The sequence below is a fragment of the Schistocerca gregaria genome, chromosome X (assembly GCF_023897955.1).
Source record: "Schistocerca gregaria isolate iqSchGreg1 chromosome X, iqSchGreg1.2, whole genome shotgun sequence".
Lineage (NCBI taxonomy): Eukaryota > Metazoa > Arthropoda > Insecta > Orthoptera > Acrididae > Schistocerca > Schistocerca gregaria.
Window position 1 is genome coordinate 730,213,427 of NC_064931.1, and position 27,255 is coordinate 730,240,681.

Consider the following 27,255-nt stretch of genomic DNA (forward strand, 5'->3'; position numbering starts at 1 on the left):
GACTGAGGTGCCTAGAGCCGCTCGGTCAGAGCGGCCGGCTACACCAAGCGAGACGTTGTTTGCCATTTATCGGCGGCATGTGTGGCTTATGAGCAGCCGCTCGACTATGAAATCCAAGTTTTCTCACCTCCCGCCTAACTGTAATAGTGTTTGCAGTGGATACTGATGCAGTTTGGAATTCCTGCCTGATGGTCTGGATAGATGTCTGCCTATTACACGTTACGACCCTCTTCAACTGTCGGCGGTCTCTGTCAGTCGACATACGAGGTCGGCCTGTACGCCTTTTAGTGCTGTACGCGTCCCTTCACGTTTCCATTTCACTATCACACAGGAAACAGTGGATCTAGGGATGTTTAGGAGTGTGGAAATGTATTACACAAGTGATAAAATCACCTGACCACGTTCGAAGTCCGTGAGTTCCGCGGAACGCCCCACTCTACTCTCTCACGACGTCTAATGACTACTTAGGTCGCTGATATGGAGTACCTGGCAGTAGGTGTCAGCACAATGCACCTACTGTGTTTTTGGGGTTTCCGGATACTTTTGATCACATAGTGTAGTAAATAACCTATAAGCTTCCATGTGCTCGTCATGTGAATAGGGAACTGTTCGAGACTCTCCCGGGAGTGGCAACTAGCGATGACCGTTCGTCAGAATCGAGGCGTCATCCATCAGCGACGGCTCCGTCGAGTTCAAGCGCGACCCTCATTCAGCACGCGACGCGTCCCCGGCCTTGAGGATCAGCAGGTGTCGGGAAAGCGCGCTGCTGGGGAACACGCCCCATGAGGACGCGGCCGAGCGGTTTTGCAATGTTTAGCCGTGGTGGGGACGGCGCCGGGCCAGTGCGCTGCCAGCCACCAGCCGCCACGCACGCCGCAACAGTGAGTACGCTGCCGGCTGCTGCTCTTCCGCTCTGCTCGTTGTCAGTGGCTGTCAACAACACTACCTGTGACTGCTGTGCACTTCCAGATGAAATGCTTGTCAATGAAGGTGGCCCACTGCTTACGTCGAGAAACTTGTATCTGGGAGGAGTAGGGTTTAAATTTGCGATTTAATTTTTCGATCGATTCCTTAAGTAATTTCGAACGATTATTTTTATGATGCCTTTATTAATGCGGTAGCCAACTACCTTCACTGTTATAGCATAACGCAGGCAGTGTTGAAACTCTAACGAATCTGACCTCGACGGAGAGTTAAATTCTAATTTTCATCACGCATATGTAAAATAGTGCGGAAAATACTGACGTTTCTTCATAGGACAACTTTTCTTCACAAGGGAAAAGGTCACGAATACGTCTTTGTCGTAACTGCTCATAGTTTCCACATTCTCTGACTTTTTGGCCATATACAGGTACAGTGAATACAATTAGGGTACGTGCGGAAGAAAAGAAGAGAAAAGTTTGTCTACTTTGGCACACAAACTAAACAATAATGACAGATTTTTATAGGAGAATGCTGACATTTTATTTATAAGTTTCTTTTCCATGACTCATTTCACGTTGACTGTGCCGGACAAGCTTCTTGTATACGCAGTCTAACCCATAAATGTGTAATAAGTAAATAAGGAAAGATCAAACTTTAGCGGCCTGTCGACAACGATATAGGAAACGAGGCATGAGTACGTATTAAACGAGGATGTCCCTGTCCCGCGTGAGTCCTGTGCTTGCTAAAAAAATCTCCTTAGTAATTAATGTCTGCGTTGTCGCATTTTTGAAAACATAGATCGAGAAGTTTGGACTCGTAATGACAGTAATCGAGATATAACTGTTTCAGCCCAAAATATTAGGGGACGCCGGTGTGAACATGTTTTCATTGTTGTTTTTACCGTCGCCGTCATGTACTGTTCGGAGACTGGTTTCATAAAACTCTCCGGACTAGACTATCTTGTAAAGCCTCTTCCTTTCTGCATAGCTGTAACCTACATCCATGTCAACCTGCTTTCTGCATTCAAACCTTAAACAACCTATGAAACTGTTACCACCGGCCATTGTGACCGAGTGGTTCTAGGCGCTTCAGTCCGGAACCGTGCGGCTGCTACGGTCGCAGGTTTGAATCCTGCCTCGGCCATGGATGTGTGTGATGTCCTTAGGTTGGTTAGGTTTAAGTAGTTCTAAGTTCTAGGGGACTGATGACCTCAGAAGTTAAGTCCCATAGTGCTCAGAGCCATTTGAACTGTTGCCCCTGGCAATTCCCCCCGATTACCATACTGGCTCCTCGGGATGTTTCCCATCAACCAATCCCTCCTTTTGATAAAGCAGGACCATACATATTTCTCTACACTTCAATTCAGTACTTCATTAGTTATCTGATCTATCGATTTAGTCTTCAGTAGGAACTTGTGTCATGTTCTCGAACATACTGTAAAGTATACTTTCATATTTTTATTTAAGCTGTAATAGATAAATACGTATGACAGGTTTTCACTATGGTGTTAGTTCATGATAAACATTTTTTTACAAAAAAAATTTTCGTTGTCTTCTGTTCGTTTTAACATATGTTAGTACATTTTTCAGTCACACAAAAGAAGTATGATCCAGATCAGATGCCAACAACTCTTGTCACACTTGCCCAAATTTAATTCTACCCATTAACTACAAAATAATCTAATTCCAGTGACTGTGGTAACAACAAACGTCTCAAACGTTTCTAAGCAAAGATATGATTACGGAGTCAGTAGTGACGAGTTTGTAGAGGAATAATCGATTTGGGTTTTAGTTGTAGCAGAGATGTTACTCTCCTGTTAGTTCCGACACTGTAGCCAGCTGCGCCGTTGCATGTTTTCTTAGCTGTCATCAAGGTGACAGCTACCGTCTGCCAGATATTCCCCGATACTTTTAAAGCATCCGTCAATTAAGGTGCTCGCATTTCCTATAACCCGTAACTAATGGGTTGGTTTTCTTAATACACCTTAATCGGTCGTCTCTTGTGCCGTTCTTGATTGATGACATAAACACTACGCTATAGTTTCTATAAATGCAGGTTTGGAAGTTGGATTTCTGCTTTCACAATTGATATTTGCAATAAACCAACACAATTCCACATTTGAGTTGTGACTGGGGTATTGGTTGCTAATTCCTTTTTAAGGCGTTGATTAATGTAGAGAAACCGATTTTGTGTGTCGTGAAGGAAAACAGGTGCTCACCTGATCTGGAAATTACCCTTTTTGATTATTTAATTGAAGAGACGAAAGTTGATGGGTAGAGACAAGCAAATGTTAATTTTTATTGAATTAGAACTGCCAAGTTGATTGGTGACACACTCATGTTCTGTACTGCTGGTTAATCTGTAAGTCGATATACTAATGGCTTCATTATAGAGGCTAAGATACTTATAGATAGTCACTGGCTGCTGGCAAAAAATTATCTAACTCTTTGCACAGAAAGGTTTTCTTTTCTCATTTGGAAGATTTGAAGTCATTCTAAGTCTGCAAAATGTCTGGGTGCAATTCTCTTCCATCAGTGACAACTTTTTTATCCCAAAAAGCGCGTGATGTAGGTGGGTATAATAAAATACTTTCAGATATCCACAAGGAAATAGTGTTCTCCCTTCTTTAAAAATGTTACGGAGGCACTCCGAACATACTTCATCATTCTGACAAAATAGGGACAGCTGATTTAGAACAGCTAGCAAATTCGATTAAGGTTTAAATGGCTCTGAGCAGTATGGGACTTAACATCAGTCCCCTAGAACTTAGAACTACTTAAACCTAACTAACCTAAGGACATCACACACATCCATGCCTGAGGCAAGATTCGAACCTGCGACCGTAGCAGTCGCGTAGTTCCGGACTGAAGCGCCTAGAACCGCTCGGCCACTGCGACCGGCTTCGATTAAGGGCTAATATGTAAACACGATAGCGAAAAACTGTTCTCAAAATTGTTTTCGTCTTCCGGAAGTTACGTAGCATCTAATTACGGGGGCAGAGTCTGTTAGAATTGTTTAGACTTTAGTGACGCAGCAATTTTTCCAGTAACATTCAGTAGGAGTAATACCAGACCGGACAGCCTTGCGTGTTACAGCGCCACTTCCGGGATGAAGTGCGCCGGCCCCGGAAGGAATCCGCCTGGCGGTTTAACGACGAAGGTCGGCGTGCTGGCCAGCCTGGATGTGGTTTTTAGGCTGTTTCCCACGTCCTGCTATGTGAATACCGGGTTGTTACCCAAGTTCAGCCTCAGAAACAATCAAACACACACACACACACACACACACACACACACACACACACACGCACACACACACACGCACACACGCACGAGATCCTACTTGGTTGTACACAGAAACAAAACTGGGGGTTTGTCTTGGCTGATATAAAGGTAACGAGGCCAAAACAAGCAGAAAGAAATCTGTGGGCAAATAAGTGTCTAATGCAAGGAAATAAATTCACCCATGTTCTGTTACTTAAGCAGCTGAGTTCCGATGATTTTCATAATTACCTAAGAATGGATGAATCACGCATTTAGGAGCTACTGAACGTCATCAATTGTGAACAAACAAGATTAGTCCTGAGAGTGTATAAGCTGCCACAAGAGACTGTTAGCTACATAATGATTTCTAACCGCTAGCAGAAGTTAAGAGGACCTCAAATTCTGTGCTGTTACATCCCAACAATTATTAACTGAAGTGATTCCCGAAACCTGCAACGTGATTTACAGTTGACTGAGGAAATACATCATGGTTAAACAAAATTCATGAAAGAACTTTACTAATTTATGTATGTAGCATAAAAGATGACCTGTAAGTTTAAGAAATTCATTTCAAATTAGAAGAAGAAAGATTGCACTTGAAGGTGTCCACATCATCTAACAAATACAACAGATACTGTAGTAATGAAACCTTGTAAATAAAAACTAAAACCAAAAATACAGGTCGACGGATTTTTATTCTCTCTGTACCGCACGAAACTATCATGGATATGTGTAAAAAAATTAAAATAGTTCTTCATTTCTTGCATCTATATTACGACACTCCTCGTAAGTGTCCCACAAACATCTGCAGTCTTTATATTTCTGCGGAAACTGACATAAAAATTTCGTCTGTCTCACACTGTCTCTTGTATACTACAACAGCCTTGAATGATACACACAGTGACAATCTTTAGATGGGTGGTTGACAGAATTTGCTGGATGGAGTGGCGATCAAAACGCCTACGCACATACAATTTGTTGGTCGGTGCGTGTGTAGGGCCCTTTAAATTAAACATGCCAAATCAGTTAATAGCAATGCCGACCCTGCATCGATGCGGGACGAAGGCACTAGAAAATGAACATTAAGTAGGAATAATAATGCGAGAATTCCTGGATAATCAATGAGAATTTTTGAATTTGAATCAGAATCAAATAACTCTTCACCTCTGAGTTGACTGGCTAAAAGGCCGAAATGATTGAACAATTTTAGGAAATTCACAGAGTTTGCAAAATCTGGAAGACGATCCGCTGTCCTCTTGGGTGCCTTAAAGTCGTAGACCCTCTGACGGATGGGGAGGGCGAGGAAGATAAAGAATGATTAGGGTTTAACGACGCATCAAGGAAGCGTTCTTTATAAATGGAGCACAAACTCTTATTCGTAAAGATGGAGACAGAAATCGGCATTGCCGACATTCGCCTTAAGTGATTTAGGGAAATTACGTGAAACCTAAGTCTGGAGGACCAGGCAGTGGTTTCATCCATCCAAGTTCCAGACAGTCCAGTGCCTTCATACTGCGCCTCGCCGCTGAGGCGGTGTGGAGGTGGTAGGTGGGTGGTAGGAGGGAGAGGGGGGGCGGTGGAGGAGAGAGAGAGAGAGAGAGAGAGAGAGAGAGAGAGAGAGAGAGAGAGAGAGAGACAGAGAGAGAGAGAGAGAGAGACAGAGAGTGAGTGAGTGAGTGAGTGAGAGTGTGTGTGTGTGTGTGTTTCGTGCGTTTTCCGCGGTCGGCGGTGAAGTTATGATTACCCGTTTCGGATTTTAATGGGCGCGTTTTACGGCTTCGTCGCTGCGCACTTAATTGTTTCACGGAAGCCTGTGTTAGATGGTATTAGCTTGCTGTAGAAGGTGTTCATGTAAGAGGCGGAATTAGTCAGGTTTCATTCTAGCTAATAAACAGATTTTGTATCAGTGAAAAATTGAAAGGTTTTTGTTGTAACTCTCTTGACTAACTTTACCTGTTGCCCTGTTTTGTCTTGGATATTCGTGAGAAGGCTGCATAGAACCAGTGGTGCATTGACTGTTGTAGGTGTAAGTTTTTCAGTCAAACGATCGTAATGTGGTATTTTTCTGAGATTGTTTCACTACATTTACATTGATGGGGAACGGTGACTCTCTTAATGTCATCTCACGGGTAAAAGCTAGATTGGCGGCTTTATTAATACTATTTCAAACGTGTAGCTCTTCCGACAGTTGATACGATGTCCTTGGTAACCAAGTGTGTAATACGTCACATAACGTTTCGCGCATAGCACGTCGCTAGTAACGCGACGTCACTTCATTGGGGAGTAAGAGATAAAGAAATATTTCAATGTCGGTACTTGCCATCAATGATCAGAAATTCTACTGTTTCCTTATTTAGGACTTGGCACCCTGTCGACGCCATTTGAGCTTATTATATAGGGTGGAAGTGATTTTATCATTATGTTAATCTATCAAAATGAAATGTTACACATGCTATCGAAAATAGGTGTACACAGTTCACTTGCAGACCTCTGGTCCTACATTCGTATATTTAAGTTTGGAGTGCGTAGTACGAGAGGACACACTGCCCTCCCCTTATTTCCACTCCACAATTAGACAGAACACAGCTTGGTATACTCTATAAAAATGCCTTATTCCTCATTACTTTACAAAGCGCAGAAGGTGATATTCAGTAATACTTTACGAGGTGCCGCGAGCTACGGCCCTTTGCTGGTCGAGATATATGTGCGGCCACTGAAGTGTCTCCAGGCTCAGTGAGGCATCAGCTGTCAGCGGCCGCTCGGCAGTAACTGCGTGCACAAAGGACCTGTGAAGTCCAATACAGCACCCGCACGCACTCAGTTACAATATCTCCCGTCAGGGAGCAAAATATACTGGACAGGCTGACCTATCCGGTTTGCAAAATGTCACTTGGAGTGGTAACTGACTTACAGTATTCAACGTAGTCCCACTATAAAATGAGTCTTCATATTTTACAACATGAACATAAATATAACAAGCAACAAAATGGAAACGTAAAGCCGGCCGTGGTGGCCGAGCGGTTCTAGACGCTACAGTCTGGAACCGTGCGACTGCTACGGTCGCAAGTTCGAATCCTGCCTCGCGCATGGATATGTGTGAAGTCCTTAGGTTAGTGAGGTTTAAGTAGATCTAAGTCCTAGGGGACTGATGACATCAGCTGTTAAGTCCCATAGTGCTCAGAGCCATTTTATTTGAAAACGTAAATTTCAAACAAGGAAGATAGTAAAGATAAAACTAGATACCATATCAGGGCATATAAAATGAAATGCACTAATATTTAGGATACACAAAACCAACAAATGCTTCTGTCATATTGCATATGAAACATAAACGGTACTAACATGTAAGACAAAAAAATATTGTCCCACTGCATAAAACACACGAAATGCACTGACATTTAAGACACAAAAAGCAAGAAAAATATTACTGCATGCAGTATGACTGTTAAGAAATTAATACTGATTGCAGCCAGTCAATCCGCAGAAAAATATTTACAGTTTCTCAAGCTAATATTTTGTGCTATGATTTTTTGCTGTAATATCAATTTGATATTGGGCTTTCCTTGTTTACCACCATACAAATGGAAGGTTACATCACTGATTCACTGCTTAAGCAGGCGGGACAACTTTACTAACAGGCCTTTTTAAACTGCCAGTAGCATATTTCAGCATCATCACACGATCACCCTTATCACTGACAGGAAAGAACTGATTGCTGAGTCCCAGCCTCACACCGAGAGACAAATCATCTACCTAGACTAGAACGACATTGTCGATCTGGAGCTGCCCTGTTCCTTCTGATGTCCAAAACTGCGATGCTGCAGCTATGCAGGAACTCACTGGGCCGCCTCTCCCAAAGACTGATTCAACTGTTCTACAATTTGACACCAGCGCAACGGGATGGCGGGAATCTCAGGGATAGAGGGTTGAGAATTGGTACAAAGGGATTGCCAATGAATAAATGTCCAGGAGGGAGAGTGTAGATAGAGAATCTGTGAGAGCACAAACCGACCTTGAATTAGGCGTGTTTCTGGGTTAACACCGTAGTCAGTTCCTCAAATGTAAGCACTATATTGGCATTGACATGTTTGAATGATTTCATAATTTGACTCTTGCTTTCTACAGTCCACTAAAGTGAGGGGAACGATGTGTAATAAAATTCCGGTTGATACCCTCTGAGGTCGGTAAGGTCACCCCACTTTCAACTCTAGCATCATCATAGAGAAAATGTTCCAGTTCATAGTGAGCACCCACAAATGTACACTACTGGCCATTAAAATTTCTACACCACGAAGATAACGTGCTACAGACGCGAAATTTAACCGACAGGAATATGCTGTGATTGGCAAATGATCAGCTTTTCACAGCATTCGCACAACGTTGGCGCCGGTGGCGACACCTACAACGTGCTGACACTAGAAAAGTTTCGAACGAATTTCTCATACAAAAACAGCAGTTGGCCGGCGTTGCCTGGTAAAACGTTGTTGTGATGCCTCGTGTAAGGAGGAGAAATGCGTACCATCACGTTTCCGACTTTGATAAAGGTCGAATTGTAGCCTATCGCATTGCGCTTTATCGTACTGCTGCTCGCGTCGGTCGAGATCCAATGACTGTTAGCAGAATATGGAATCGATGGGTTAAGGAGGGTAATACGGAACGCCGTGCTGGATCCCAACGGCCTCATTTCGTTAGCAGTCGAGGTGACAGGCATCTCATCCGTATGGCTGTAACGGATCGTGCAGCCACGTCTTGATCCCTGAGTCAACAGGTGGGGACGTTTGCAAGACAACAACAATCTGCACGAACAGCTCGACAACGTTTACAGCAGCATGAACTATCAGCTCGGAGACCATGGCTGCGGATACCATTGACACTGTATCACAGACAGGAGCGCATACGATGGTGGACTCAACGACGAACCTGCGTGCACGAATGGCAAAACGTCATTGTTTCGTGTGAATCCAGGTTCTATTTACAGCACAATGATGGTCGCATCCGTGTTTGGCTTCACCGCGGTGAACGCACATTGGAAGCGTGTATTCGTCATCGCCATACTGGCGTATCACCCGGCGTGATGGTTTGGGGTGCCATTGGTTACACGTCTCGGTCACCTCTAGTTCGCATTGACGGCACTTTGAACAGTGGACGTTACATTTCAGATGTGTTACGACCCGTGGCTCTACCCTTGATTCGATCCCTGCGAAACACTACATTTCATCAGGATAATGCACGACCTCATGTTGAAGGTCCTGTATGGGCCTTTCTGGATACAGAAAATGTTCGACTGCTGCTCTGGCCAGCACATCCTCCAGATCTCTCACCAATTGAAAACGTCTGGTCAATGGTAGCTGAGCAACTGGCTCGTCACAATACGTCAGTCGCTGCTCTTGCTGAACTGTGGTATCGTGTTGAAGCTGCATGGGCAACTGTACCTGTACACGCCATCCAAGCTCTGTTTGAGTCAATGCCCAGGCGTATCAAGGCCGTTACTGCGGCCAGAGGTGGTTGTTCTGGGAACTGATTTCTCAGGATCTATGCACCCAAACTGCGTGAAAATGTAATCACATGTCAGTTATAGTAAAATATTTTTGTCCAATGAATACTCGTTTATCTTCTGCATTTCTTCTTGGTGTAGCAATTTTAATTGCCAGTAGTGTAATACCATTATCACTATACATGTGATCATCATTCCTGAAAGTGGCGAGATTGGGCTGAGAAGGTTGGGAATTTGTATGGTAACCGCGCAGTTGAGCGCTCCACAAACCAATCATCATCATCATCATCATATACATGTGAGAAGGTTTTGATCATCTCGCTATGAATCTCCTGGGGAGGGCAACCAGAGATGACCCGATTACCATGTCAGTAATTCGAGGTGTCTGGCTTTGGTTGCCATGCAAATAAATAAAGCAATACAGGCCTTGGTAGTAACCTTATTAAGTTTTCCGCCGTGCTTTACAGTAACAAGGCCTGCACAATCTAGTCCACAGTGGTGATAAAGAAGAGACTAATTTTCTCTAGATGCCGGGCGCGGTGGTCTCGCGGTTCTAGGCCCGCAGTCCGGAACCGTGCGACTGCTACGGTCGCAGGTTCGAATCCTGCCTCGGGCATGGATGTGTGTAATGTCCTTAGGTTAGTTAGATTTACGTAGTTCTAAGTTCTAGGGGACTTATGACCACAGCAGTTGAGTCCCATAGTGCTCAGAGCCATTTGAACCATTTTTCTCTAGATTCTGCTAGTCGACCCATAAGTTGAAACTGCAGTCTGGGACTTAAACCTAAAGGATTTCAAACATTTCCCGATAAAACTCTTGGCTGTGTTTCGTCCGGTGGTAATCTCGCAGAGGGAAGGTGGTATTTCATATTTAAAAATGTAACTAAAAATTTGTTTTTTGGAAGTTAAACATAAGTTTATAATGTTCGTATTATCCTCGGCTAAGAAGGCTGTATATCAGTTATCAGCATGTTTTTATTCTATAGTACTGATCTGCGTGTAGGAGCTGAAGACAGAAACTTGCAGTAACTTGTTGAGGCCGCTAACGCCCTCATGTGAGGTGGCTCTTGTTCCGACTTAGCCGGTTTGAATACTGGTGGTGAAAGTAATAGTTATGATATTCTAAGGGCAACTGGAGGAGAGAGGGGTGCTAACTGTTACCCATCACCAATTTTTGCCCATACCGTCCATTAAATTTCTCCTCGTGGTCTAGTGGAATTAGAGAACGTAACGCTGTTGGCGGCGATTCGTTCGTTGGATCAGGACGCCAAGTTCTACGGCCCCTTGCCGTTATACATGGTGTTCCATTGATAGTAAGCGGGCCAAATATCTCACGAAAAAATCATCAAACGAAAAAACTACAAAGAATGAAACTCGTCTAGCTTGAAGGGGGAAACCAGATGGCGGTATGGTTGACCCGCTAGATGGCGCTGCCACAGATCAAACGGATATCAGCTGCGTTTTTTTAAAAATAGGAACCCCCATTTTTTATTACGTATTCCTGTAGTACGTAAAGAATTATGAATGTCTTAGTTGGACCAATTTTTCGCTTTTTGATAGATGGCGCTGTAATAGTCACAAACGTATTAGTACGTGGTATCACGTAACATTCCGCCAGTGCGGACGGTATTTGCTACGTGATACATTACCCGTGTTAAAATGGACCGTTTACCAATTGCGGAAAAGGTCGATATCGTGTTGATGTATGGCTATTGTAATCAAAATGCCCAACGGGCGTGTGCTATGTATGCTGCTTGGTATCCTGGACGACATCATCCAAGTGTCCGGACCGTTCGCCGGATAGTTACGTTATTTAAGGAAACAGGAAGTGTTCAGCCACATGTGAAATGTCAACCACGACCTGCAACAAATGATGATGCCCAAGTAGTTGTTTTAGCTGCTGACGCAGATAATTCGCACATTAGTAGCAGACAAATTGCGTGAGAATCGGGAATCTCAAAAACGTCGGTGTTGAGAATGCTACATCAACATCGATTGCACCCGTACCATTTTCTATGCACCAGGAATTGCATGGCGACCACTTTGAACGTCGTGTACAGTTCTGCCACTGGGCACAAGAGAAATTACGCGACGATGACAGATTTTTTGCACGCGTTCTATTTAGCGACGAAGCGTCATTCACCAACAGCGGTAACGTAAACCGGCATAATATGCACTATTGGTCAACGGAAAATCCACGATGGCTGCGACAAGTGGAACATCAGCGACCTTGACGGGTTAATGTATGATGCGGCATTATGAGAGGAAGGATTATTGGCCCCCATTTTATCGATGGCAATCTAAATGGTGCAATGTATGCTGATTTCCTACGTAATGTCCTACCGATATTACCGATATTACACTGCATGACAGAATGGCGATGTACTTCCAACAACGTGGATGTCGGGCACATAGCTCGCGTGATCCAATTAGACGATTGACTCTAACCTTCGTGGTCTTCGAGCCAACAATGGCACGTGTCTTCGCCTAACGGAGAGTTAATATAGTCTCTGGAACAACAATCCTGCGTTTTACTGTGTCCTTTGGCTTTCTCTTGCTATCGTGCTGCTAAAGCGACTTGTATTGGTAGGACCACATACACGTGAGAGCTCTCGTCTTTTTTCTTGCTCTCTTCCCGTGTATGTATGCGCGTATTCCTGTCATTCGTGCGCGAATACGGACGTGCCCCTATATATGTCAGATTGTTTGACGACTATTACGTTTGTAAACTGTCCTCGGAATGCGTGCGTGACTGTTTCCTAAACAGTGTCGCTAAGTAGGCATTACTGCTACACGCCTTGTTACGGCAGAAGACCATCACAATAGTGTTTTGAAACGCATCCGCGTTCTCCCATACACGCTGTAGAGTAGTTCATAGCACAGTGGTGAACGCTGTTACACTTATCACAACCTTCAAACATGCCCATTGTCTTGTTAAAACTCCACCAGTCTTAGAACAAAAATCAAGATGCATAGTTACCTAAAGAAGCAGCAGCGATCTGGCCTTCAATGCTGGATAAAGGCCTTCTCTAGCTTCTTCCACGCATTACTCACTACTAAATTCTGTTGTCTAGCGCACCTTCCATCATTTTTTCGTCTCGGTCTTCTTCTGATATCCAGTAAAACACTGGTCCATCCACTATCCATTCGTCTATCTACATGTCCGATCAACCATATTATTTTCATTGCACTCCTAATTCAGTCTTCCATACTAGTCCGTTCGCTGATCCATTTGATTTTCTCTCTCAGTATTCCCCAACATACTTCTCTCCATCGAGCGCTGGGCAATCTTCAGTTTTTGAATAGTTTTCGCATTTAAAGTTCGTCACACAGCCGTAAGTCACAATTGGTCCGTGTTCCTTACCAGATAGTCCAGAAACGTAGTTCTGAACAACCTACCTCACGTCTCGAAAACACTACAGCCCACTTGCACTCTTTAGCTCATAACATTGTAAAAAATGTGTGTAGCCAAGGGTTCTCTTCACCTGCCTTAAATACAACAACCCGTCATCTAGTTAAGATTTCATTATTAGTTTGCACTACTTTTTTGATTTGTTGGTTACTATGTAATTCTTTCTAACTTATTTTTAGGCAGACGTTAAAATTTCCTGCTGTGTCGTGTGCCATCTTAGATGGTGGTACGTAATTCGTTGCCACCATACGTTCCTGTTCAGCGTTCTTCACATACTCATAGATTTAAACTGTTTCCGTTATCATAGTTTCATTTTATCTTCGTACTTCCTCTCTCTCATTTGCGAATGGGTCTGTTGAACCGCCGCGCGGGATTACCGAGCGGTCTTCGGCGCTACAATCGTGGACTGTGCGGCTGGTCCCGGCGGATGTTCGCGTCCTCCCTCGGGCATGGGTGTGTGTGTTTGTCCTTAGGATAATTTAGGTTAAGTAGTGCGTAAGCTTAGGGACTCATGACCTTAGCAGTTAAGTCCCATAAGATTTCACACATTTTCTGTTGAACTCTGTAGATTTTATCACGTTTGTATTACCGTTGCCTTAAAACTTTTGTTTTCTCTTCAATATCTGTCTTGTTATATTTAACAATTTTTCCTTTACTCTTTTCGTGCTTATTTGCATATGTAACTGTTAAATAATTGCCCATTGCATCATGTCCATGTTTTTGATGCTGTTGGTGATAATTTTCGTTTATGTAAAAAGCTGACTTATACATGAGTATACACGACCAGTAATAATGGCTTCGAGGTTTTTCGTCTACAGGATGAGTAATAGTGATAAGTAAATATTATCCAAATCAAAATGCTTTGACCAACAACTTCCATTCTGCCATTAATATCCGAAGGAAGTCGTTTTTTCTCTCGGTTATTGTTTACATATTACGCCAAAATCAACCTGTTCGCTGAACCAGAGAATGGGAATAATCACAAGGGACTAACATAAGTTTCTCATGCGAGAACGAGTATTCATACCCTCACAATGATACCATTCCGTCGATACATCTTAATTAACATAGGCGCTGTCATCCTTACGCCGGCCGTGGTGGTCCAGCGGTTCTAGGTACTCAGTCCGGAACCACGCGACTCCTACGGTCGCAGGTTCGAATCCTGTCTCGGGCATGGATGTGTGTGATGTCCTTAGGTTAGTTAGGTTTAAGTAGTTCTAAGGTCTAGGGGACTGATGACCACAGATGTTAAGTCCCATAGTGCTCAGAGCCATTTTTTCATCCTTAGCCACAGTGCGGAATCCCATTCAAGGTAACGTTTGCTACATTCAAAAGCTGCGACATTCTCTCGAATAAAACAGTGAACCGTATATACAATAAGTTTCCTTTAATTTACGTCTATAGTCACAAACGTTTTGTTAACAAATTACAGGTTTCGGTAATGACTATCATCAGGTCTGTTTCATAAAAACAAACTTCTAATATACTGCAGCTATAGTGGCATCGTCAAATGTTAAATGCAAAATCAGCACCAGCATCGTCAGATATGTATAAATAACATCACATGCACGAGTCATGTTGTGAGTATAACTCAACTACACTAACTTCCTAGACAACCACCTGGCAGCCTACAGGCGCTTGGCTACTGACAGTCAATTAGCTCACATCCGTTTCTCAGACACTCATCTCTCAGATCAGTGGCATCTTACAATCCGTTCGTTGTTCTCAGAGGTACCTTTCGTTTACTCCTGATACACACACTGTAACATAAGTGAACAGCTAACCCGCTCTAATGCTACGAAGGTACTTTTACCAATGACCTGAAAATCAGTATTATCCGTTTCTGGAACTCGGATAAAATTCCGCAGTTTATTCATGATAGCAAAAAGTGGTATCTATGTGCGTGGCATACACAAGTACCTCTAGCAGAGGCTACGTGTCAAGCTTTCGAGAGGGAAGTAAGTACTTCTTCAAAGTAAAATTGAAACGATGTCGATGAACTTGAATGTGTGACTGATTTAGAGAAAAATGGTATGTGTCAGCTGATTAGTTGACATTTACGAGGTTTTGTGTACCATGTACCAGGATATTTATAATCGAAATAGTATTCTACAGTGTCAGCTCTTAGGATCAATCTAGTGTTAAGACTTTGTGTTTGATGAAGTCAATCATATCAACATCAAAGGAACAGACATTGAAACGAAGAGAACAGACCATAAAATTAACACAGTACTATGCTACTTGTAAAGGGATAGGACGTAAATGCTTGTGACATGCTGTAATCGTTTGTGCATGGTAAATGACCAAGGAGTAAACAAAGGAGCCAAAAAAGTATCTGCACTTCTGCAGAAAGAAAAATCATGTTATAAGGTAAAATTAAAGTAACGACAAAAACAAAAACTGTCTTTAGGCCCAATTTTCGTAGATTAGTTATAACTTAAAATATGTTAATTTTTCAAAGAAATGAGTAAAGAAATCCCAACGATACTTTGTAGAGCACATGTGAAGATTACTGCTATTTAAAGCCCTTGCTTTTATGTACATTGGTGAGGAAATGAAGAATAAATTCGAAATTTTGGCACAGGAATGACAATCTCATAATCCCTTTAAAAATCTGGAATTCACAGTATGCACTTTGTGCCCTGAAGTAACGGTGACGTCGGATTTAACAACTGCATCATCTTAGAGAATAAGGATGGGCTTACGCGATTATAGAACACACATATCTGTGTAGTTGTTTACCTTGAAACATACATAAGATACACAAATCGATAATGAATTATAATTTTATGAATCGTTAACATGTATCGAAATAGATCGCTTCCGTTAGTTGTTTCCAGTAACGATGATATTTGTGAAAATATTACAAAAGAATCAACGCTAACTCGAGATTTCTGTACTTCAGCAAGATTAAAAGATCTAGGTTTGGTTGAAAAGTAGTTTGTTGGTAGGTGGAATGCAATAACCTGTCAACGTGACCTGCGGATAATTTGTATATACAAAGTGTTCAAAACAAAGTGTTGAATACTTTGTGGCAGTAGTATTCATAGAAATAAAAAAATACGTCTAATAAAAATGGGTCTGGAAACGCATACTTTCCAAGATAAACACATGTTTATAGGAAGGGCTGTGCGACGACTGTGTATATTAGCGCCGTCGTTACACTGGCGCTCCGTCAACTATGTTGGCAGGGTATTATGACGTCTTACTCGCAGTACTCTACCTACCATTAGGTGATCTGCAATCAGTTGTATGGTTCGAGTCGTTTTGCAGGCTACATTACCTTTCGTCATGTTGGTGTGCCTTATTGTACAGTACAATCGAGCCTGGATAAGCATCGTGGTGTTTTAACGTCTTGCAAACGCAGATTCACTTACGTCTTTATTGTTATTGCGCTGTTCGTACGTACAAATGGATAGTAAATTTACATTTTCTCTCTTCCAGTACTTGTTAGCAATGGAAGCCTACTACACGACAAGTAAAATGGCGGATATGATACTTTGCTACGGTTTAGCAAATGGGCGTAGCCTGCGAGCACCTGCCCTCTACGCTGAGAAGCATCCGCAGCGCAGCGTGCCCTCTGATAAGCTGTTTGGCAGAATTTTCCAGCGTCTGAGGGACACAGGTACCTTTGCTCCCAGGAAGACGGACGGGGAAAGCCCCGCCAGTCCACACGCCGGACATGGAGGAGTGTGTGTTACGTTCGGTGGAAGAAACCACCGGGACAAGTGTGCATTGATTAACAGCATCAGAAGGCGTGTCTCACTCATTCCTGGGGGTACTTCATGAGTAGTTACCGTACCCGTATCATCTACAGCACGTTCAGGCCCTAAGGCCACAGGATCATCATGGAAGACGGAGGTTCTGTCAATGGCTGTTGCAGAAGTGTGCCGCAGATCCACTTGTTTGGATCATCATGGAAGACGGAGGTTCTGTCAATGGCTGTTGCAGAAGTGTGCCGTAGATCCACCTTTCACATCCATGGTTTTATTTACCGATGAGGCAGTGTTTACAAGATATAGTGGTGTGAATTTCCATTATTAGCACGTATGACAAATGTAAACCCCCAAGCAATCCACGAAAGGTGGCATCATCACCAATTCTCAATCAACGTTTGGGCAGACGTACTTTGCTCTAGATTAAGAGGCCATACGTGCTAACGCAAAGGTCAACTGGGGAGCATTATCTGGACTTTCTCATTAATGAATTGCCTAGATTACTGGAGGCTGTGCCATTGCAGCAGCGAATACAAATGTGGCTTATGGACGATGGAGCACCAGCAAACTTTCGTCACAATTTGTACGAGCATCTGACGCAGACAGTTCAGGACTGCTGGATTGGCTGGTTGCCGGCCGCGGTGGTCTAGCGGTTCTAGACGCTCAGTCCGGAGCCGCGCGACTGCTACGGTCGCAAGTTCGAATCCTGCCTCGGGCATGGATGTGTGTGATGTCCTTACGTTACTTAGGTTTAAGTTGTTCTAAGTTGTAGGGGACTGATGGTCATAGATGTTAAGTCCCATAGTGCTCAGAGCCATTTGATTGGTTGGTTATGGGGACACTTGAAGAAAAGGGTCTACGCCACGCCAATCAAAAGACGGATGCATTGTCATGAATGGGCGCCACGTTGAACACCACCTGTTAACACGTGTTTATGCATTTTAGGGCCCATGTTTAGTGGATTTAGCAGGCCGCTGTGACAGAGCGGTTCTTGGCGCTACAGTCCGGAATGGTGCTGCTGCTACGGTCGCATGTTCGAATCCTGCCTCGGGCATGGATGTGTGTGATGTCCTTAGGTTAGTGAGGTTTAAGTAGTTTAAGTCTAGGGGACTGATGACCTCCGATGTTAAGTCACATAGTGCTCAGAGCCATTTGAACCTTTTTTATTGGACTTAGCTTTCTTGTTTCGATGAGTATCAGTGTTGCTTCCATTTCGCTTCGCTCAAACAAATAACGTGGGATACCATGCCCTTATGCTTTTCGCTTAGACAATGCATCGCCAATGGAAATTTTCAATTGGTCTTCGAAGGGTTTTAAGGAGGCTGTTCCTTCATTTTCGGAGGTTAAGAAATGGCCAGCTCAGTTCAAAGTTGCCGTATTTCCATGTAGGTGGACCTTGTGAAGAATGTCCAAAAACTACAAATCAAGGAAGTGCACAATACTATTTTCGACGATCGGTGATGAACAGTCTGAAATTGGAAACATCATAGGTATGTCAGGTGAGTGAAAGAACAGTGACAGTAATTTGTGAAAGATGGATGCTGCAGTTATTGAATATAGACGAAAAAAGCACTTACCATTGGATTCACCTATTAGTGGATCAACTCTGTGTCCAATATACCAGTGTAAGCCGATTGAAAAAAGGCATAACTTGGCGAATTGCAAGCAAGTTAGTGGCCTGGTGCCTTCTCTGAAGCTCACAGGTGCAGAGATAAAAACTGAAGAGTAAGATACTAGGTTTCTCTGCCAACGAACCCCTGGAAAGGCTCAGAACACCCTGTTCCCCAAAATAAAGCTAGCTGTCACTTTTTGTTGCCATGGAAAACAAAGTATTACTTTGCCTGCAAAAAAAAAAAAATCTGGTAGTAAAAGATGATGTTGGACATGCTAATAATGCCTTGAAAATAGTGTAGCGAGGATTGTAAACTAAAAGAAAGCCTAATGAGGCTAGGTAAATTTCTAACTTAGCATCAGGATGAGAGAACGACTCTAAAGGTTGTGTGATGCGTGAAGCCATGCTTCACCGCGTGACCCATGCCTCTACCTTACGACGGTGCGATAGCTGGACATGGCTGTAGCCTGTCATAATTGCTGACTTCATTGGAAAAATCCACACTCGTAACAAATAATGCATCTCTTTCAGCTTTCAAGCGATTCAATATCAGCCTTGCAAATGCCTGGGGTTTACCAGAGACGAGTAAACGGGCAAGTCAGTCACAGGTGTTCTTATTGACTAACTTGCAAACGACGATGATACGCAAGTCTTCCGGACAAACCGGATGAATAAATGCGTAAGAGCGTAAGAGGAGACGTCGGTAGAAAACGGAAAATGACAAATAAGGAAAAAAATTCTACAGAACGAAGACTGGTGCTATGACAGAGCACTAAAAGACCCGAGTCGAAACAAGGCCTCCGGAGTAGACAACATTCCATTAGAACTACTGACAGCCTTGGAAGAGCCAGTCCTGACAAAACTCTACCATCTGGTGAGCAAGATGTATGAGACAGGCGAAATACCCTCAGTCTTCAAGAAGAATACAATAATTCCAATCCCAAAGAAAGCAGGTGTTGACAGATGTGAAATATTACCTAACTATCAGTTTAATAAGTCACAGCTGCAAAATACTAACGCGAATTCTTTACAGACGAATGGAAAAACTGATAGAAGCCGATGTCGGGGAAGATCAGTTTGGAACACGTGAGGCAATACTGACCTTACGACTTATCTTAGGAGAAAGATTAAGGAAAGGCAAACCTACGTTTCTAGCATTTGTAGACTTACGAGAAATCTTTTGACAATGTTGATTGGAATACTCTATTTCAAATTCTGAAGGTGGCAGGGGTAAAATACAGGGAGCGAAAGGCTATTTACAATTTGTACAGAAAGCAGATGGCAGTTATAAGAGTCGAGGGACATGAAAGGGAAGCAGTGGTTGGGAAGGGCGTGAGATAGGGTTGTAGCCTATCCCCGATGTTATTCAATCTGTATATTGAGCAAGCAATAAAGGAAACAAAAGAAAAGTTCGGAATAGGTATTAAAATCCGTGGAGAAGAAATAAAAACTTTGAGGTTCGCCGATGACATTGTAATTCTGTCAGACAGAGCAAAGGACTTGGAAGAGCAGTCGAACGAAATGGACAGTGTCTTGAATGGCGGGTATAATATGAAGATCAACAAAAGGAAACGAGGATAATGGAATGTAGTCGAATTAAGTTGGTTGATGTTGAGGGAATTAGATTAGGAAATGAGATACTTAAAGTAGTAAAGGAGTTTTGCTATTAGTGGAGCAAAATAACTGATGATGCCCGAAGTAGAGAAGATATAAAATGTAGACTGGCAATGGCAAGGAAAGCGTTTCTGAAGAAGAAAAATTTGTTAACATCGAGTATAGATTTAAATGTCAGGAAGTCGTTTCTGAAAGTATTTGTATGGAGTGTAGCCATGTATGGAAGTGAAACATGGACGATAAATAGTTTAGACAAGAAGTGAATAGAAGCTTTCTTATTGTGGTGTTACAGAAGAATGCTGAAGATTAGATGACTAAATCACATAACTAATGAGGAGGTTATCCCATGTAGGCTTTCACGGCCGGCGTCTTCATCAGTAAACACTTCCGGGCTAAATTGCCGTGGTCGACTCACCTCGGAAGATGTTCTCCGTAGTTGAGAACGAAACGTCAGAGAGAAGAAGTTCTACAGATCGACCACGGCAATTTAGCCCGGAAGTGTTTACTGATAATGAGGAGGTATTGAATAGAATTGGGGAGAAGAGGAGCTTGAGGCAGAACTTGACTAGAAGAAGGGATCGGTTGATAGGACATGTTCTGAGACATCGAGGGATCACCAATTTAGTACTGGAGGGCAGCGTGGAGGGTAAAAATCGTAGAGGGAGATCAAGAGATGAATACACTAAGCAGATTCAGAAGGATGTAGGTTGCAGTAAGTACTGGGAAATGAAGAAGCTTGCACAGGATAGAGTAGCACGGAGAGCTGCATCAAACCAGTCTCAGGACTGATGACAACAACAACATGTTGGTTGCCCCAAGTTTGTGCGTTTAGAGTGCTTAAATATCTTTGTTGCCAAATGATTTTGCATCAAGCGGGCATTCAGAGGCAACATAGGTTCTCAGCGTGAAAAACACACACACACACACACACACACACACACACACACACACACACACACACCACACACAAACCCACCCACCCACACACACACACACCACACACACCACACACACCACACACAAACCCACCCACCCACCCACCCACACACACACACACACACACACACACACACACACACACACACACACACACACTACTACTACTACTACTACTACTATTCAAAATATTTACCAGCCTCAAATATCTTTATTTACGGGTAAAGGATGTCAGTCATCAGAGGGTCAAGATCTAGTTAATAGGGTGATTGTTCCAACATTTTTTCTTCCATATTATTAGTTTTCCCGTTGTCATGGCCCTGAGCACTATGGGACTTAACATCTTAGGTCATCAGTCCCCTAGAACTTAGAACTACTTAAACCTAACTAACCTAAGGACATCACACAACACCCAGTGGGCCTCTCCATCTATATCCTACATCCTCTTCCATTTCCATAATATTGTCCTCAAGTATATCGCCCTTCTATAGACCCTCTATATACTCCTTCCACTTTTCTGCTTTCTCTTCTTTGCTTAGAACTGGGTTTCCATCAAAGCTCTTGATATTCATGCAAGTGGTTCTCCTTTCTCCAAAGGTCTCTTTAATTTTCCTGTAGGCAGTATCTATCTTACCCCTAGTGAGATAAGCCTCTACATCCTTACATTTGTCCTCTAGCCATCCCTGCTTAGCCATTTTCCAACCAACATAATACATTATATTTACGAAGTTTCAGAGGCCGAATTAGAGTTCATAAATTACTGCTCAAACAGGAATTAGAAGAAATTAAGGTCTAAGCTAGTAACTGTTACAAAAATCTCATACAACTGGCAGTCTATGTGATTTGTCATCTTGTCTAATTTTACACTCCGTTGTAGTGGTATCCTTAAATGTTTGTGACACTCATATTTTCTTACGTAAAAGGTGGATTACAGGGTGTCCCAGGAGGAATGGCCAATACTCAGGGAGAAAGAACAGACACCATATCCAAATAAGTACATCGTTCTGTCAATACCAGCCATGACCTTCTTCTGTGCGGATGCACACATATTCGCCGTACTCATACGGAACTTGGTAAGAATGTCTTCCACGAGTAATGAGTGTGTTGGGGTGGGACACTACGAATGTCGTGTGTGGACATAAAAGGTGAGAATGTGGGTCTCGCATGAGGCGTGGGCGAGATAGTCCCTGCAGTCGCGCTATCCTCTGCCCTCGGTGGCTCAGATGGACGCCGGCACAGTACCTCAGCGTGTTCGGTCAGAGAGCTGGTTGGCCTCTGTAATAAAAAAAACTGAATGGAAGGATCAACAAACGAACTTCACCGGATGTCATGTGACGTCCGCAACGAACAAACACAACGATCAACAACGAACAATAGAGCGTCTGCATTTAAGCAGGAGATTCTGGGTTCGGGTCCTGGTCGGGGAACACATTTTCACCTGTCCCCGTTGATATATGTCAAGGCCCGTCAGCAGCTGAAGGTGTTAATATAATTATAATTTCGTAAATGTACTAACAGTTATGGCGATTACTTTCGAAATAATAAACAGTTTACTTACTTTCTTTCCATCTGCCTCATTTTCTTTTGTCTGCCCCTGACGGTCTCTCATTGTACAACCGTTTATGTTCGTAATTTATTTCATGTTATTCTATAGTTTTACGTAGTAGACAATTGGTGAGATCTGTGTATCTGTCCAGAAATAAGTGGAAGCTGCGTTCGCCTCGGCAGATAAGCGTCAGGCTGCTGCCCTGGTCTGCAACGTCATTACGGGACATCAGGCATATCTGTTACTTCTAGATTTCCAATGAAACTCAGGTGTCATTCCACATTCGTATATGAATTATTGTATCGGTTCGTTCTCACCCGAGGGTGAAAGGCGAGCAATACATCATGGTGGAAGGCGAATGTGGCTACGGCGCCGATGTCCCTTTAGTCCTTACTAAACAGGCATGTCATGCTGGCAGTTGTTGACATCACGTCTGAGGCCGCACAAGATATCTCAATAAACTACTGGACATCAGAATTGCAACACTATGAAGGTGGCACGCAAAAACCATCAAATAAGCATTAACTGTACTAGATGCTTACATATGAAGCTGATTAGCGTATCAACGTAACCGCACAAAGGTGGGAGAAATGATGTCGTTTATATTCCGCAAATGTGAAATGACTATGTAGTGGGCTCTTCATTTGAAGGTTGGTTGTTAATGAGAAGAAAGTGTTCCTTCTAGTATAAGGCGGAGAAGCGCCTACTATCAAGTGCCTAGATCCGACACCGGCAGGATTGTGGCCTATAGCTTGTAGTTTATCGTTTCGCAATATTGCTGCTCCCGTCTGCGGGGATCCCACGAGTGGCATGCGAATGTGGAATCTATGGGTTCAAATCATACTCATCGCCATTAAATACCTGAACGGCCACACGCCACTGGAACCCGGGAGGATATAAAAAGTGTTCATTCGGCCGTGCAGGATCGTACAGCCGCGTCACATACCATGAGTCAGTACGTGGGTATGCTTGCTGCAAGACAAGTACAGGATGACAATTATTGAACTGTACAAAATAAAGTCGTCACAACTTCGAACCGTTTGCGTTAGGACGTTGAAACTGCACGCTTAGCTGCTGACCATGATGGGAATTAGTATGCGCGTGCATGGTTTGGTTTAGCGACGAAGCCCACTTTCATTTGGATGGGTTCGCCAGTAATCAAAATTGGCGTGTTTGGGGGACTGCCAATCTGCAGTTCGCGATCGAGAAGTCTCTTCACCCTCAACGGGTGACTGTGTGGTGTGCAGTTCAAAAATGGTTCAAATGGCTCTGAGTACTATGGGACTCAACTTCTGAGGTCATTAGTTCCCTAGAACTTAGAAGTAGTTAAACCTAACTAACCTAAGGACATCACACACATCCAAGCCCGAGGCAGGATTCGAACCTGCGACCGTAGCGGTCTCGCGGTTCCAGACTGCAGCGCCTAGAACCGCAAGGCCACTTCGGCAGTGTCCAGTCACAGAATAATCAGTGTGACATTCCTTGGAGGCACGGTACTACCGAACGGTACGTGACGGTTTTGGAAGATGATTTCATCCCCATTATCCAAAGTGATCCTGATTCCGAAAAGTGTGGTTCATGCGAGACGGAGCTCGACCCCATCGAAGCAGCGGAGTGTTTGATATCCTGGAGAAGCACTTTGGGGACCGCATTCTAGCTCAGGGGTACACAGAGGCCACTGGCATGGGCCTCGATTGGCTGCCGTATTCTCCGGATCTGAACGCATGCGACTCCTTTTTGTGGGGTATATTAAAGACCAGGCATCAAAAACCTCAAAACCACTGTTGAGTTGAAAACAGCCATTCAGGAGGTCATTGACAGCATCTATGTTCTGACACTTCAGGGGATCACGCATAATTTTGCTATTCGCCTGCACCACATCATTGGCAATGATGGCAGGCAAGTCGAACATGTCATAACCTAAATCTGAAAATCTATAGTGACGTTTTCAGGTTGAATAAAGTGTGTGCACCCCACAATTTGTAAGTAATTTACGTTTTTTTCTCGTAGAGTTCAATAATTGTCACCTTGTATCTACACGAACACTTTGGCGACCTCTGCCATTGTCGCAGCTCCCCTTGACAAGGCAGCAACGTTGTGCCTAACAGCTGCAATGGCTACACGATGGAAATAGGCTATTTGTGTGAGGAGACTCAGAGGAGAGTGAATAATGACACATTCCACAGAATCATTTAGGCTAAGGCGCAGTGGTTAGCACACTGGACTCGCATTCGTGAGGACGACGGTTCAATCCCGTCTCCGGCCATCCTGATTTAGGTTTTCCGTGATTTCTCTAAATCTCTTCAGGCAAATGCAGGGATGGTTCCTTTGAAAGGTCACGGCCGATTTCCTTCCCCGTGCTTCCCTAACCCGAGCTTGCGCTCCGTCTCTAATGACCTCGTTGTCGACGGGACGTTAAACACTAATCTCCTCCTCCTCCTCCATTTAGGCTAAGCAACTGACATGACGGTTGCCAATGGGTACACAAAGCAGAAGGACTACATTGGCCCGGTGTAGTGCAGCAACGTAATGTGGCATAGATTCAAGTAGCTGGAAGTACCCGAGAGAAATACTGAGCCATGCTGTCTCTACAGCGGTCCATCATTGCGAAAGCGTTACTGGTGCCGGATGCTGTGCACCAATTGATCTCTTAATTATGTCACACAGATGTTCCATGGGATTTATGTCAGGCCATCTGGCTGGCCAAATCATTTGCTCGAACTGTCCAGAATATTCTTCAAACATGGCGCATTCTCATCCATAACAATTCCATTGTTGTTTGCGATAATGAAACCCATGAATGACAGCAAATGATCTCCAAATAGCCTAACATAACCATTTATATTCAACGATCGGTTTACTGGACCAGAGGACCCAGTCCATTCCATGTAAACACAGCCCACACCATTATGGAAGCACCATCAGCTTGTGTCAGTGCTTTCTTTACAATTTAGGTCCATGGCTTCGTGGGGTCTGCGCCACGCTCATACCCTGCCATCAGCTCTTACCAACGGAAATCGTGACTCATCTGACGAGGCCACGGTTTCCCAGTCGCCTAGGGTCCAAAGATATAGTCAAGAGCCTAGGAGAGGTGCTGCAGGCGATGTCGTAGTGTTTAGCAAAATGCACTCTCGTCGGTCGTTTGCTGTTATAGGCCATTCACACCACATTTCGACGCCCTGTCCTAACGCATGCCTTCGTCGTATGTCCCATATTGACTTCTGCGGTTATTTCACGTAGTGCTTCTTGTCTGTTAGCTCTGGCAACTCGACGCGAACGCCGCTGCTCTCGGTCGTTAAGTGAAGGCTGTCGGCCACACAGTGCCCGTGGTGAGAGGTAATGCTTGGAATTTGGTATTCTCGATACATTCTTGACACTGTTGGTCTCGGATTGTTGAATTACCTAACAATTACCGAAATGGAGACTGCCGTGTGTCTATCTCCAACCACCATTCCAACTACCATTCACAGTCTGTTAATTGCCAACATGAGGCAATCATGAGGCAATAATCACATCGGAAGCCTTTTCTCCTGATTCACCTGCATCCAAATGACAGATCCTATAATGCACTTCCCTTTTATACATTTTGTACGCGATACTACCGCCATTTGTACATGTGCATATTGCTATCACTTGACTTTTATCAAGAATTGTGCAATAGCGTATCTTAAATTCAGATTAAAACATAGATCGCTAGGATGGGCTGGACCCCCCATGGTGGCGGCGTATTTATTGTTGTAAACAACTCGATAATGTCTTGAGAGGTTATTTCAGACTCAGACTATGAAATAACCTGGGTGACGGTAAACGTTAACGACGATTCAAACATTGTAATCGGATCCTTTTATAGACCGCCTGCCTCAAAAAAAAAAAAAAAGCATCAGAATTCTTCGGAGAAAAACTGATGAATACTACAGGTATATTTTCTGATCATCATATTGTATTAACGAATTCAGTTCGCTTACTATCGAATGGAATAATCATTGAGATTGGTAACAGGGATCGTGTTACTGTTTGGAACGTCTGATCGTTACTTGGAGGAGAGAGATAACAGATTCGTGAGTGCAGCGAAAACCAGGCAAATACAGCTATCACGAGACTGAAAACGAGAGAAGACTACTCGTGTCGATTTTAACCGTGCTCGACGGAGTTTTAACCGACCAGATATCACTGGGGGACAGTATTTTAAATTTTTAGGACAATGTGCAGTTATTATGCCTGCAATTTAACAGAAAATTAACTTGGCTCCTGCAGCTGAAATACATGCGAACAAAAAGTATTGAGTATTCTGAAATGCCTCCTCGGAAAGGCGTGGGTATCTGTCAGGTCCCACCTCCCGCGGTTTTAAATGGGATGTGCCAGACTACGATTAGATTATGATAGCATTGTTCTGTGAATTAGCACTCTTATCTACCTCAAGACGTTCAACTCTGTCCACCATGATGGTATTCCAATATCAACTGGAGCCTGTCTGACCAGTTCAGTCCAGTTCAGTCTGTGTGCAGAGGCTGGTGAACCACCACTCCGGATTTGGCAGCACCTTCTTTTGGCTCGACAGGCCTTGAAAATCTTAACATTGCCTCAGCCATTGGCTGTTCAGGAACCCGCCTCCATGCGACCAAGCCATTCGGGATCCGTGTTACCGAGTCTCATGGATTTGGATGTATCATACTTCGAAATACGCAGATAGGGATCATAATAGTTGATGGAAAGTCATCGAGTAAAACAGAAGAGATTCCTTG

At 43.6% G+C, this 27,255-nt stretch overlaps 1 protein-coding gene across 1 annotated transcript in view; it reads left to right on the forward strand.

The window, feature by feature from the left end:
• Positions 1 to 775: 775 nt before the first annotated feature.
• LOC126299195 (organic cation transporter protein-like) overlaps positions 776 to 27,255 on the forward strand; it is a 352,718-nt gene continuing 326,238 nt past the window's right edge. The window contains exon 1 of the mRNA XM_049990976.1: positions 776 to 881. Within this exon, the coding sequence (XP_049846933.1) occupies position 881 (1 nt within the window). The 5' untranslated portion in view covers positions 776 to 880. The remainder of the gene's footprint in view (positions 882 to 27,255) is intronic.